Source organism: Xiphophorus couchianus, chromosome 6, assembly GCF_001444195.1.
Source record: "Xiphophorus couchianus chromosome 6, X_couchianus-1.0, whole genome shotgun sequence".
Lineage (NCBI taxonomy): Eukaryota > Metazoa > Chordata > Actinopteri > Cyprinodontiformes > Poeciliidae > Xiphophorus > Xiphophorus couchianus.
The window spans coordinates 29,531,563-29,546,350 of record NC_040233.1 but is presented as its reverse complement, the minus strand read 5'-3'; the positions used below and the strand labels follow the sequence as shown (position 1 = coordinate 29,546,350).

The 14,788-nt window shown below is 40.3% G+C and overlaps 1 protein-coding gene across 6 annotated transcripts in view; it reads left to right on the top strand.

The window, feature by feature from the left end:
• The window catches only part of celsr1a (cadherin EGF LAG seven-pass G-type receptor 1a), an 87,949-nt gene that overhangs the window by 52,390 nt on the left and 20,771 nt on the right, over positions 1–14,788 (top strand). For 4 of the 6 annotated variants that reach the window (XM_028019667.1, XM_028019664.1, XM_028019666.1 and 1 more), the window contains exons 7-10: positions 3,674–3,754; positions 11,674–11,831; positions 14,154–14,317; positions 14,474–14,599. In XM_028019667.1, the coding sequence (XP_027875468.1) occupies positions 3,674–3,754; positions 11,674–11,831; positions 14,154–14,317; positions 14,474–14,599 (529 nt within the window). The remainder of the gene's footprint in view (positions 1–3,673; positions 3,755–11,673; positions 11,832–14,153; positions 14,318–14,473; positions 14,600–14,788) is intronic. The other 2 variants (XM_028019668.1, XM_028019669.1) reach the window with 1 other exon arrangement.

Sequence of the window (14,788 nt, the reverse complement as noted above, 5' to 3'; positions counted from 1 at the left end):
GCTGTGAACGGCATTCCCAGACAGGCCGAGCTGGCTTTTATCACCGCCAACTTCTGCTCCGCCAGGTCTTCTATCTCTCTTTTTCTCCCTCTCTTCCTCTCCCTCTGAGTGCGGTTTACATGGCAGGAGTTTCCTCATCAGGACATACGTGTAAATTGTTTCTCAGCGTAGTGCGACGCGCTATTTTTTGCATACGGCTCCTGCCTGTGGAGACCGTAACTGAAGCCGCTCAGCTGTCTTTTTAAGGCCGTCATTCACCGAAGGTCTTCTGGTGCGATTAAATCAGAGCCACTCAGAGCTAGTGCTGTTGATCTCAACAGTGAGACGTATTATAAATAGAGTGGGGCTCTTTGTAAAATAAACTTCTGCTGTTTTGCTGATGTGTCGAGGTTTACTGGGTAGCTCTAAATCAAACCTGTGCTTTTAAACCTTAAAACAAACCTTATAGGCCTTGGACCACCTATTGAATGCTGAGGTTTCCAAGTGCTGGCAAGACATAAAAAAAAGGTTTTATCCATCGTCACTGTGTGTGGCTTTTTACCTCAAAATGGATAAACAAGACGAACAGTTCACATAGGTTAGCCTCAGAAATCCAACATGGCTGACCTGTGCCTAAAATATGGTGATTTCTTCAGTAAATCTGCTTACTCAACTGCAAAAACATAATATCTTACAAAGTAGTTTTGGTCTAGTTATAGCCCAAATATTAGTACAGTTGAAATAAGACAAAACTAACTTAAAAGTAACTTTTCAGCAAGATGTAGGCGCTTATTATTTTATTTACAAGGAGACATTCCCCCGCATGTTAGAAGTGAAATAATCTGCCAGTGGATCTAGTACTTTTTTATCAATTTTGAGGAAATATTGACATAAAACAAGTTCCTATATCTTGCTTTAGATTTACTTGTAAATCAGTTTTGTCTTATTTAAAGTGTACAAAGATATTTACACTAGTAATTAGACCAACAATGCTTGAGATTTTGTGTTTTTTTGCAGTGTTGCATTTCTAGCAGTATTCTATGTAGCAACATGATTGTTTATTGGGAGAATAAAGATGGAAAATATAATAGTTTACTTATGACCATAGAGAACAAATCTAGTTTAATACAAACAACTTAAAGTGACAAGTTTGAGATTGAAGCCTAACCCAATCGGTGTATGCAGTTTGCTGTTAGTCAAATCGCTCGGCCCGGTTTGTGCCACCAACTATGTGGCAAAACTGAGAGAAACCGCTCAGGATTTGCTAATGGAAACAAATCTGGCTGGGCCGGACTGCGGCAGAACTGGCTAAAGCCACACCCATTCAGAAGGGGATAAACTAGTAACAAAATAAAGCAAACAATATAGAAATGATCAAAAACTGGAAACACACCCAAAAACTCAACCCAAGATCATGATTTTAAAATGATTTTTTTTTTTACTTTTATAGGTGTGAGATCCAAGATATTTCACATTTCATTGGAAAACATTTTCACATTTGAGCCCTTTATCGCTCACCAACCACAAGGGCAACAAACTGCATCGAAACGCTGCAGAGAAATCTCTGCTTTCTATTCTAAATTATTCTCTTCTTCTCTGAGTAGACGGCACACAAACTCGCGTATTATCGCCCCCTATGAGGCTGAAGCTAGTACTGCATTTCTGTAAATTGACTATGTTTCCTGATAATTTGGGTTGTAAGATTTAGCTTTTAAAGTTTTCATCCCTCTGTTTAAAGGTTCATTACCAGTACCTTGCTGGGTGATCGTTATTTGCTAAAGAAGCAGATGCAGTCCTCACTCTTAAACTGTGGGGGGGTGTGTGTGTGTGTGTGTGTGTGTGTGTGTGTGTGTGTGTGTGTGTGTGTGTGTGTGTGTGTGTGTGTGTGAACAGGGGCTGCCACATTTTGCACAGACACGAGCGATGGTTGATGTGTTTTCTCTGCAAAGTGCCCCTCATTAAAGGTTAAGTGCTCATTTTTTTCTGAGGTGAAACCCCAAACTCTAAATTCCCAAGCAGGGCGTGTTTTCAAAGGAAGAGGCCATGTTGTTTTTTTTATTTTTTTGTGTGTGTGTTCTTCTTGACGAATGTTTCCACACACCTCAGACAGCTGAGGTTATCGCTACCTAAACAGAAACTACTTGTGACCGGACTCCAGCTTTCCAGCACATGAAACACTCTTTCTGTCTGTTTAAACAGAGTAAAACCTCTAACAAAAGAAGCGATGCTTGGTTGTTTTGTTCAGCCATCAGAATGTCAGCTAGCTAAAAAAACAACAACTCAGGTTTTGTTTTGTGTCATGTACCTGATGTTGGGGCTGTGACATGCTTTTAACACCTGAAACGTTCCTCCCGTTTTTCCTGCTGTACGTTTTACCTCCTTGTTGCACACAGCTCAGTGCTTCACAGTGTGATATGGATCTGCTAGGGACACATTTGTCTGAAGTTGGCAGTGCATGAGGTGCAGCCTATTGTACGAGGCGGTGGGAGACTTGTTTTTCAAGTGGCAAAGAAAGAGGAAAACGATGTTGTGCCTCAGTTTGGTGGTATTCTTAGCTAACTGCGGACACCTGGGGTAGTTTACAATTCCTGTTGACACGGATAAGCACAAAACACCGCAACACCCAAGGTTATGAATACCTTTTTGAAATTTTCTTGTATGTTTAGCAGACTTTTTTTTTTCTGTACATGAGGTCACCTTACCCTGAGTTTGACGTAGTCCCATTACTTAGTGACTTGCAAGAGCATTCCTATCACTTGTTTTCTTACAACCACAAACATCAATGTTGGTATTTTGAATTTTATGATTGGCCAAAAAAGGTAATGAATGCTGCGGAAGCAAAAGGAATACATGGTTTTCAGAACTAATTAAAAATATAAAACTGTAATGTGCAACGTTTCACTGACACCCCTAACAAAATCAAGTAAAAATTGACTTCAGTTCTCACTTTATTGGTTACCAACTACATGGAGTGTTCACCAAATTTATTTCCTTGTACATTCTGCATCAACAATTACAGATAAAGTCAGTCTTTTGTGAAGGGATCAAAAATGTCACCTGCTAGCAGCCGCGAGAAAGTTCAATGCATGTAGCAAATGTTTCCCCTAGAGGTGTTTGAGGACGGGGCATCGAGAATGTGCTGTTGTGAAATGCCAGTTCCGTTTTGCAGCACACACACTTAGCTGAGTTATATATTCTATTTAGTTTAAAATGTCCCTTGGACATTTTTTGTCTCTTTTTGACGGCACTTCTTTCTGTCCCTCGCCTTCTCCCACCATAGCCGTGAATAGCATTTAGCATTCGTCAACGTCTCATTGGAGTGAGAGTGTTGTGCAACAGAAATAATCATCTGGCCGGAACAGAGCACGCTAAATGGTAAAACATCATTTGACAAAGCCTCAAGGCAAATAATTTACCTTGAGGAATTTTTAAAACCAAGGTCCTTGAATCCTTTGATGAGTTGTTACAGCACTACAGTGTATCAAGTAGTCTCTCGGGAGGGATGGAAACGAATGCGCTACCTTCCATTTTATATTTGTGGTGCTAGTTTGTGTTGGCCTTTCACAGAAAATACACTGCCGCTTGTGGCTGTTATGGAGGATACTCTTGCATCTTGCAAGGCTCTGTATGTTGCTCGATTCTGGGCTGCAGGTCTAATACGGTGTCTCTCTCTCTTATGATGTCTCTCTCCCAGGAAGGGTGGGGTCTGGCGGACTCCAGAGGGGGTCTGCGTATCCCGCTTTATACTGCCTGGCTGGAGCTCATTCAGAAAGAGGTAACCTCTGACCTCTAGCCTAGTTACTGGTGCTTCTTTCCCGCCTGCGGTCTGATTTAGTGGTCTGATTTCTGCCTCTAGTTGAGTCTTTGTGACCAACTCTGCTGTCACTGATTAACTCATATACACAAAGGGAATATGAGTTTTAAAGGTTGGGTGTTCGTGTTTGGATAGTCCAGTTTTTTTCTAGTCCAGACTGTAGAGAGATGCTAGTGTAGAATCGGCATGAGGGTTTGGATGTAGAGGCTGTTGGTCTTGTGGGACTGGGTTTCCTTCTGTCTCTCCTGTTATGATGTTTTTATTAAGTAAGTTTCTGTCAAATTAGGTCTGTGTTCAAAAAGGCACAAGGATTTCCTATCAAATTCCTTCTAAATGTATGAGAGACACAAATTATGTTCACATGTACGGTATGTAAAGCGTTGGATTCGAGTGGCACTTGTAGATATCTTCACCTTCTCCTCAGCTTTGCTTTAAACACAATTCACGTTACGTTTTATAAGGTTTTTATCGAAAAAATGTCCTCACTGTGACTTTGAGTTAAAAAACAAAATCACAAATATGCAAAATAAAATCTACCTTCCTCTGTTAAAAGAAGAGAGCAGCACTGGTTTCCCTTTAGTTACTAAAATAAGTGGTGCTTTTTCAATTTGTAATCTGGATTTTCCAACTTCACAATCCAACACGATTGCCACGCACGTAAACCTCAGTGAACTTTTCAGTTATAAACCTTTTGTAAGCACCATGCAGGACTGTACAGCCTCTATTTGTGAACATATATTTTAGTTTTTAATTTCATGAAAAGAAGAGAAATCCATTGTGATTGGCTTGTATTGCAACTTATAGTTAGCATCATGGCTGATGCTATTTTCCACTGGTTTCCCAACTGGAAAGTAGGACGTGGTTAACTCGTGTGTGTGAAGTTAGTTCACACATCTGAACTCTCTGACTACCGAGACAAATTAAACACAGTATAATAACATCGAATCTTTTTTTCATTTTTATTTTAAAACACAGACGTGAACACAGAATTCAAATGAATTGGTGAATTTAGAGAAACTTTCCAAGTATTTGTTGTGTAGACCTTTTGCCGTTCTGCTCTCTAACAGGCAAACATTAGCTGGCAAATTAGTCAGGCTGTCTTCTCTGGTAATCAGCCTTCAGTAAACTGCTTAAACATTTCATTTCACAAGTCGCTTCCTAATGGTGTTTTTTAAACTCTTACCTTGAAGGGATTGCTTTGTGTTTGAGAAATGTTGTTTCGTACGGTATTTTCTGTAGCAGTTGTCACAGACACAGTGGAAAGATGTTGAACCGAGTTTTTCAATAAGCGAACAAGTCTTCTGAAAGGTGGGAAATGGGGATGAACATTTCCCATGTTAGCTGACTTAAGCAACTCAAACGGATGGTAAATGCAAACTATGGGTATGATTTTTGATGTCCTTATTAACGCACTGAAGGTAAAATGGCTTATTTTTTTTGTTTAACAAAGTTATTTTTGAATAAAGGTGCCTCGAGAACCCGACATGAATTCCCGTACTTCTAAAGCAACTAAAAAGGACACGGTAGCTTTCTCTTTCTTCATTAGTCAGCTTTCGTTGACTTCTTAAGCAACTGCTCAGGTGAAGTGAGCGTTGTCGAGACTCAGCAGGCAGACGAGTAGTTTCTGTCAAAGTGGATTATCCTCACCAATTGACACGTCTCTCGTAATAACTATGGACGGCCAATGTGAGCTAGCTCTTGTGCTCTCGCTTTGACTGACAGCTCGTGTGTAAAGGACTTGTTTCCTTAATCCGCTTGTCACCTCAAATGATAATTAGAGAATGAAACTTTTACCAGCGCTGCTAGTTTCAGGCGTTTGCAGCTACTTTTTCCTCTGCAAAGGTAAATGTAGCACCAGAGGGCATGCCAAGTTCTGGAGGTTACAATTATAGCAGCAAAGGAATAGAATAGAACAAAGAATTTCTTGTAGGTTTATTTGTAGGAAATAGATGACATGACAGTATTTCAATAGAATATTTTTGCCCTAACTGCATGTTACAAACACAGATGATCTTTGACAATTAGGTGCCTCTTTACAAATAAAAATTTGTGAAGATATTTTTTAAAAAATAAGTAATTAATACTAAATAAATAATTATATGTAGGCAAATTGCAACAGTATAGAGAGATTATTTGCTTTGTTATGCATTTTAAGGCAATTTTACAATGTAAAAATTGTTCTCTATGAGCAACACAGGAATCTTATACTGACTTTTCACGACTTTTCTCCAGTCGCTCTTACTGGGATTCAGTTTCTCCTGTCTTACTTTGCGTGTCATCTGCTCGTCTGTTTTACGCCGCACTGTCAGACGCAGCTGTTCACGAGCCACGCTGAAAGACAGGACCGTGATGAGACGCTGAAGACAGCAGTAACATATATGCTTGAAGACAGGACATTATAACATTTTGTTGGGCCTCTAAAAAATCCCGTGTGTGTCTTGTTGTGTAATTCACACTTCTAGGTTTACACAGCCTGAAGGCGATGAAGTAATGCGGACCCGACAGCTTGTTGCTGCTACTGACGTACCCTGAGCTTCAGACCTAAGAAAAAAAGTATCCGTACTTGTACAGAAAACGTTAATTTGCTTTATGCGGTGGCGCTAAAACCTTTCTTTAATTGTGACTCGCAAAGTTCAGTGTACACCAGTCTCCATTAGGTCACTTTTTCATACAGGAGCGAAAACAACAATGGCACTTCCTGAAGCCAACACAGATTGGGTGAAAGACGGTGCGCTCCCTCTTCCTTTATGATTGAACTGGACTGCATGGCCGTCTGCAGCTCTGCTAACTGCTTCCTGATGGCTACAAACACACACTCACGCCCACACACGCACACATGCTTAAACACAGTCTGCAGACATGCTTCCCAATCACACAATAAAAACTTCTACCTTATCGCGCAAACATTCCCTGTCATTTAGTTCAATTTCTGCCTTAATTTTGTAATTCAGTCTGTTTCTCTCTGCTGTGGGTCTGGGTAAGTTATCATGCTGGCTTTGACTGGCCTTTCCTCAGTAGGCGTGTGTGTGTGGGTCTGGAGTGGTAGAAGGAAGAGGGTGTTTATTCTTGAACGTGTCCCTCCGTCCTGGTATTTGCCGTGACCTGCGCGTCTCTTTTTGTGGCAACGTGTGACATTTTCTGCGTTTTGACAAATGCGGCGACTTTGTCGTCAGCCGTGTCTTTTGCCGCCCTCTTTGTCTGTGTGGCGATCTCCGGGGATCAAACTCGTCGTCATGGCCGCGGCACGCCTATCACCCCTGGAGACGACTCCAGAGAGAGAGGGAATCCTCTTCAGACTCCAGAAAAAGACGCTCTTCTGGGGCCCCTCCTGAAAGTGGGGGGCCAAGTGTTGTTTAAAACAACAGGGTCAAAAAGAGGAATGAAGCCAACCAGCTATGATGATGTAAACCATAAGCTCAGTTAACTGGTTTCAGCTAAAATAAATGTCCAATAGAATACACAAAAATGTTTATATTTTAGAGGATTTTAGAGGGATGTGTATATTTTGAAAGAATAGTGACAAAATGTGTGTCAAGAATCTCTACTGTATGTGCCTTTTTATACCTCTTTGAGGGTAATACATAAAAAATAATCTTCTTTTTCTATTCTAAATACAGTAGATGGTAGAAAAACCTAGTTGTTTTCACTCCTGTTGTGTCTGAATGAATCTAAGGCAAAAATGTGTTTCTACTCAACGAAAAATAGTCAGTACAGTCGAGGGTCAAGTGGGATTTATTTGAGGGCATCAGAAGAATGAAGTTGTCCAATTACCACCATCCTCCGGCATATGTTAAAAACTAGCACAAAAGAAGTTGTGCTTTGGAGTTTGCTGTGTTAGTTCAGGAAAATAAGGGTTTGTTAAGGGTTACTATACTATACAACCATGCCCTCCATTTTTATTAGGAAACTCAAAAGCTTAAGTTAGGAAAAAATGAACAGAGAGGTCCCTAGAAGTCAGGAAAGGCGGTTTCTCACCATCCTTGTCTTCAGTATCCAATATGGCTGCCTTGTACACAAAACATAGTGGTAGATGTGAAAACCTGCCGATACTTCTGTTCTGCTTTTATTAGTTATTACGTGATGCGAAAATGTTTGAAACCACAAAATGTATGGAAAAACATTGTAGATGGCTAGAACGGAAAAACATCATAGTTAGCCTGAATGGAAAAAAGTTGCAGATAGCTTGTTTTGTGAACAGTCATTAGCTGATGACTCAATGTTCAAATTTAAAAGTGGATCACAACTGTCGTTCGCTTCCGTTTACACTGAGAATTGTAGTCACTGTTTCTGCTGAAGCAAGCCTTACAACATCTTGCTTTGAATTTCTGTGTGTTTATATATATCATTAAAGATTATGTTGTTGATGTAGAAGTTATAACCACCTACTGGTGGAGTACAGGTATTACAGCGATTGGTAACGGTTACGGAAATATATTGACTTACATCTTTGTTAGTGAATAGTTCTAACGTTGACTGGGAGACTGGAGTAAATAAATGGTTTTAAATGTTAGTTTCTGGTTCTCCCCTTTAAATAAAAAAAGACAAAATGAGGTTGTTTGTGTCCGTTCATTGTCAGCTGCAGTAGCAGCTGCTTTGAGAATTTCTGAGTCTCTTTATCTGGGAATCTCTGTCTCCCTCTTGTCTGTTTCGCTTCTGGTTCTTATCGCTCTGCGTGACTGAGCTCAAAAGAGATGATAAGACAGAAATCCGTGTTACTACCTACTGTCGTCCCTGAAGGCAGTTTACACAGCCTTATCGCTCTGTCGCAGTTTGGTTTTCGAACCACGTCCCAATCGAAATTATAATTGTCTAAACAATGAGCTCCCATAGATTTTCTTTTTCTGTCACCATAGCACAAGTGAAAATAGCTCATGACCGCGTTCCAGATGCTTTCACAGTCAGGTTTCACCAAGAAAAAAATTCAGCCATTAGAAATTTGAAGCAGTACCCCGTTTTTTTTTAACTCGCTAATCTGATTTAGCAGGAACTTGATCCGTCTCATGAGGAATTCTGATTCACTACATGCCACAGTAATGCATTTACACTGTCCAATCAAACTGCGCCACTTGAAGCTTGTGTTGCTGTATTAAATACTGTATTTTTTGGACTATAAGGCGCACCAGATTGTAAGACGCAGTATCAGTGAACGAATCTATTTTCATATATAAGACGCATCGGATTATAAGACGCATAAAGCGAAACAAAATGCGGTAGTCGGATAGGTCAGACTTTATTCAAATCATTAACAACAACTGTCAATATTACACAAAAAGTACACTCACTTTTTCAATCGTTTATCTTCTACGAATCCATCAAATTCCTGGTCTTCTTTAACAGTTGGGCGATAGCGGCATCAAGCAAGCCCGGATCCCTCTCGTCATCATCCGATTCAGTCTCGTTGCTGTTGCTTGGCTGTTCATTGACGATTGAAGCACCATACGTATCAGGAAAAGTGGTTCCCCACCCCAAAACAAGTCTGTCTAGACAGCATAGGAAGCTGACTCCACGAGGTTTCTGACCAGCAGCGATTATGTTTCTACAATCAAGGGGATTGTCTCTTACCAAAGTCGTAATAAAACGTACGGTGCACTGTTCATACATAAAGCGCATTGCCGGATTTTTTTTGCAAATATTGGGATTTTATGTGCGCCTTATAGTCCGTAAAATACGGTAGTCAAAAACAGTCGGCGTCTTTCTATCCCATGGATGTATTCAGTCTGTTTCATATTTGTTCCTTAACCACTTGTTTTCAACGTTTTCTGCAACCTCAAGGTCTTCTCTTTGATACTTTGGGAGGAAAAAAAGTTTTTAAAGTTGTCTCCCTGTAGCGTTCCATCATGTTTCCCAGAATAGAATCCAGGTCAGCGACGTTTTAATCCTGACATTTGGGCATGAATAAAATCCCTTTGTACCAATGGATGCTAAAATACCCGAACGGCTGGTTGCCAAGGACAGCGATGCGGTTACAAGCATATGAAGTAATTAAAGATTAATTCTCCATAACAGCATATTTTAATAATTAGGTTAGACGCGCTGTTTCAGTAACATTGTTAATTAAGTTTGTGGGCCAGCAACTTCCAAATTTGATAATTTGATTCCACAATTTATTAGAATTTGATTTAATCCTATTGAGATTTTTGGTTTGGCAATAAACCACAATGTTTCTTTTTTAAAAAGAAATTAACAATCTGATGTGAATCTGCAATCCTTTCCCTGGGTTTTGAAGCACAAATTAAGAAAATATATACAGTTCCTCTGCTGGAAAGTAAGAATTTTTACTTTTGTTCTTTTTTTTTTGTTGCTGTTGTTTCTGGCTCAGGTTCCAAACGGTCGTGAAAATTACATTTGATTCCTTCAACTATAGTTTGTGTTTTTATCACGTTACTCTAGTAATCAGCTACCCTGAACTTTCAATCTTGTCATTTTTAGTTTCTGTTTTGTGCACCGGCCCTGGATCCGCTAACCGAGAGAGTTGTCCTCTAAAGTAGCCCACGGCATGCCTGAGCAAAATGAATAAAAATAAAACATTAACTCGTGATTCTTTCACAGTGGCTTCATTCTGCAATTATTAAAAAGTTACTTCCAATCCAATGGATTCATGAAATAGTAGGAAAACTTCTAAGACATAAACTTTCCCTTTATTCCACAACAGGGGTCAAGAGTGACCCATGAGGGTCAGTAATCTTTGCAGTAAATTGAAATGAATTTCGACCTTATGCTTTACATTGCATATTTTAATATTTCTAATTAGATAAATCTATAAAAAATAACAAACAAGCTTTAAATCACAGTTATTTCTGATGGATGTGTGTGAAAGCTGCAATAAAACTCCCAGTGGGTTTAAACTGACCGGAGCCGAGCTGAGAGGGGAAAAAAGAAAATCGATGGCAGCGTGCTTCTCTGTTGCATATTTTCCCCTCTTTTTTCTTTTCTGTTTGTTGCGCGTATCCTTTTGACTGCTCAGTCCTCTTCCCCTGTTTTGTTTGTCGCTTTTTCTTTTCTTATTTTTCACCCTCCTTTTTTACTTTGGTTTTGTTTTTGCTTCTTTTCTCCGCTGAGCTCCAGCCCCACCAGTATCTTGTTGCGCTAATCCCATTTATTTTGTGATGTACTCAGATTAGTTTTCAATCCGTGCCTCTTCCAGCTCTTCTGTTACGAACTTCTTCTCAAATTTGTATGAATCTGCAAGAATTTGTCCACTTTAGTTTGTACTTTTTGGGATTTTACAAGATGGAACAATACATGTGTAAAGTGGTAAAAATAAAAAAAAGTGGCTTTTTACTCCCTTCATTCAGATACTCATAAAAATAAATACATTCATAGTTTACATGTAGCCAAACTGGTTTTAAAGAAGAAACCTTCTAAAAGTCATTCTCAGGTTCAATTTCAGAGCAACTAAAAAAGTATTGGTGGCCTGATTTTTTTTTATTTTCCCTCCTCCTAAGCTGATCCACATTTTCTCAGATCAACATTTGTCGGCCAAGGTCCTTGATGGAAGAATTAGCCTACTTTGAAAGGTGCGAGCCGAACACACAAAGGCATTTTTTGTCACATTAAGCCAAGAGAGGCCTGAGAGCTTGTGGCTGAAGTCAGCCAAACATTGTTCGAGGATCGCTGACCTGCACTGATGGAGCTGCCGTCTCTGCCAACTTTCTCAGGAATCCCCATAAGAAACAGAGAAATCAAGCGTTAAGCCTCTTTTTTTCTTTTTTTTTTTTTTGAACACATGAAGCCACTTGAGGAAATTAAAAGTAAAATACAGTCTATTTCAAACACCTACACACACAGGCAAAGGAGGAAAAACTGAAAAGTGATTTTTGTTTTGTTGGAAAAAGGAACAAAAAAACCCCAAAAAACGTATCTTTGTTGTGTTTTCGCAGCCTAACATCGGGCGCCTCGGCATCCCTCACGGACCCTCTGCAGAAAAGGTGGCGGTGGTTGCTGTGGACGACTGCGACATCTCCATGGCGATCCGCTTCGGGAAGCAGATCAGTAACTACTCGTGTGCCGCCCAGGGCACCCAGACCGGACAGAAGAAGTGAGAAACTCCCGACACACACTTTTCATTTTTGCCGTCCTTAAAGCCACAGTGAATCAAGCCAGACTAAAAATGTCGCCAAGGCCTTTAAGAAAAGTCTCAATAATGTTTATAATGTTTTTTTATTATTATTTCACATAATTTCTCTTAAATGCATAAATTATTTTTGTATCTTTTTAATGTGAATTTTATTTTGTATGCCTGCTATTTTGAACGTCATTTTAAAGACGCAGCTCGAACAAAAATGCCTCATAATTTGTTGTTGCAATCAAATTACAACAACTCACTCAACTCTGCTCTGTTTATTTTTGAATCAGTCCCCCCCAAAGCTCATCTGAGCTGCAGCATCTCCAGCCAACCGTCAGAGGACTTATCCGTCGGTTTCTTCTTCGAGACGTTTTTCAATGAGTCACTCGCAGAGCGTGCATGCTGAGACGCATCTGAAATGCAGAGGGTGGGGACAGAGAGGAGCTTCAAAGGGCAGGCCACGACGTTGCATTCCTTCAGAAACACGTCACGCAGGTCGCAGACGCTCAGTGGACGCAGACAGGGCTCGCTGCAGTGAAAAGCTGCACAGGCAGCAAAAGGTTTTGCTTTCAAATTTGATCAATGAATGGCGATTTAGTTACAACCGCAAACTTCAATCTGTTTTTTTGAGGGCTTTTTCATACTACATCCAATTCCCATTTTTTTGTTTTTATTTTTTTTATGAATTTTGAGTAGTAGTTTGACATATCAGGCTTAACAGACACTAATGGGTCTTTTTTTTCAATAAAAAAAAATTAATCAAGCCATCAGTTTGAAGAAGCATCAGCTTATAACCGATCCCTATCCCACATAGAAATAACACAAAACAAACAATAAAACAAAACAAAAAACTTATGACAGCAAATATTTTCAAAAAGTTCCTTTTATTCCTCAGTTCTAGATCTTGTCACAGGTTTCAGATTGGATTTATGTCGGGACTTTGACTGGGCCATTCTAACTCATTAATATGTTTTAATTGATGCCCTGCGTTTAACTCCATCTTTCCATTAGGGCTGTATTTAATGAATATTTTAGTAATCTATTTCACACACAAGCTTCCGATTTTTCATTTAACCACTTAAGCCAGGTACAATATCATAAAAGCATTAAAAGATGCAAATAAAACAGGCTTAATAAATGTTTTTTTTAATGGGAAAAACAGTATTGCCAAGAATGCATATATGCATGTTTGCATTTTTGAACAGGTTTGGTTAACTACTGCTCTGACTGTGTTGCTGCCACTGCTCCGTCTCACCCCGAAGGCCAAAAAACCCCCTAAACTTTGGTCTAAACCTGACCAGAACTCCTTTTTCTACATTTGTTGTCAACGTATCTTATGGCAAAATTTATGGGACTTTTTCAGGCCCTGCGGCATAAATGCCAGAAATGTGGTCGTTTTGGCAGCTTCTCTGATTAATGCTCGACCTGTTCTGTCAGTTTTTTAATCGAACGGTCAGTTTCAAACCTCAGTGGTTAGAGTTAGGGTTACCATCAGGGGGTGTGAACACCTTTGCAAGGTGCTGTATCTCAGTTAACTGTTTTCATTGTAGACTATAGTAAACGGGCTGCACAGTGGCGCAGTTGGTAGCCCAGGTCCTGGGTTCGATTCCCGGCCCGGGCTCTTTCTGCATGGAGTTTGCATGTTCTCCCTGTGCATGGTGGGTTCTCTCTGGGTACTGTGGCTTCCTCCCACAGTCTAAAAACATGACTGTCAGGTTAATTGGTCTATAAATTCTCCCTAGGTGTGAGTGTGTGTGTGTGTGTGTATGGTTGCTTATTCTTGTTTATCCTCCGTGTTGCCCTGCGACAGACTGGCGACCTGTCCAGGGTGACCCCGCCTCTCGCCCGGAACGTTAGCTGGAGATAGACACCAGCACCTCTCCTGACCCCACTAGGGACAAGGGTCTTTGTATTTTTTTTCCTCCATGCTTCCAGCTAACAGTGGAGTTTGTACTTTATGCATTCAACTCCTACGTTCAAATGCTTAATGCAGCATTGCACCACTTTTAGTACGCTGAAGCCGTCCACTGATTGATGTTAAGAGTTTCAGAAGCTTTAGGTTTAAGCAGCTTCCTACGTGGTCCAGCGGGTTAAATCGGACCTGGTTGTAAAGAATGCGTGTTTTTCCTGTGGCCTTCTTAAACATGTAACGACAACAGTGTGTTTTTAGAAATGGCTTTTAAAGTGAGGCTGTCCTCGGTCAACTTCAGGTCAAGTTATGTTAAATAGCTTGTAGACACTCTGATGTCAATGTTTTTTGGTTTTACTCCAATCAGTTTCTTCTATCGTCTCCAGATCATTGGACTTGACGGGTCCGCTGTTACTAGGCGGAGTTCCCAATTTGCCCGAGGCATTCCCAGTCAGGAACCGAAACTTCGTGGGCTGCATGAGAAACCTAACAATCGACAGCAAACCCATTGACATGGCCAGCTACATCGCCAACAACGGCACCGCTGCAGGTCAGAATCGACGTTAACTCAACCGAGTTTCACTCCAGATCCTGATAATTTCCTAAAGCAACACCTGCAGAATCTAAAAGATACCAACATTTCAGATGTTGCTTGTTTAGGCATGTCTGCAGAATTTATTTATTCATCCTGGTTTTGATGCCCCAGGTTGTCCAGCGAAGAAGAACTTCTGTACAAACGACGTGTGTCTGAACGGGGGCGTGTGTGTCAGCAAGTGGAACACCTACAGCTGCAACTGCCCTACTGGCTACGGGGGCAAAAACTGTGAACAAGGTCAGAAATGTTTTTTATCTGTTCTCTCTTCTTCTGAAAAAAAAAGCAACAACAATGGATAATATCCAAGAATAACTCTAAGAAAAACAAACTGCAAATTCATAATCTCTTGCATTTGGAGCATGAGAATAATTCGTGTGTCCACTTGCTCATCTGTTAGCTTCCGTACAGACATGTTTATTTACTTTT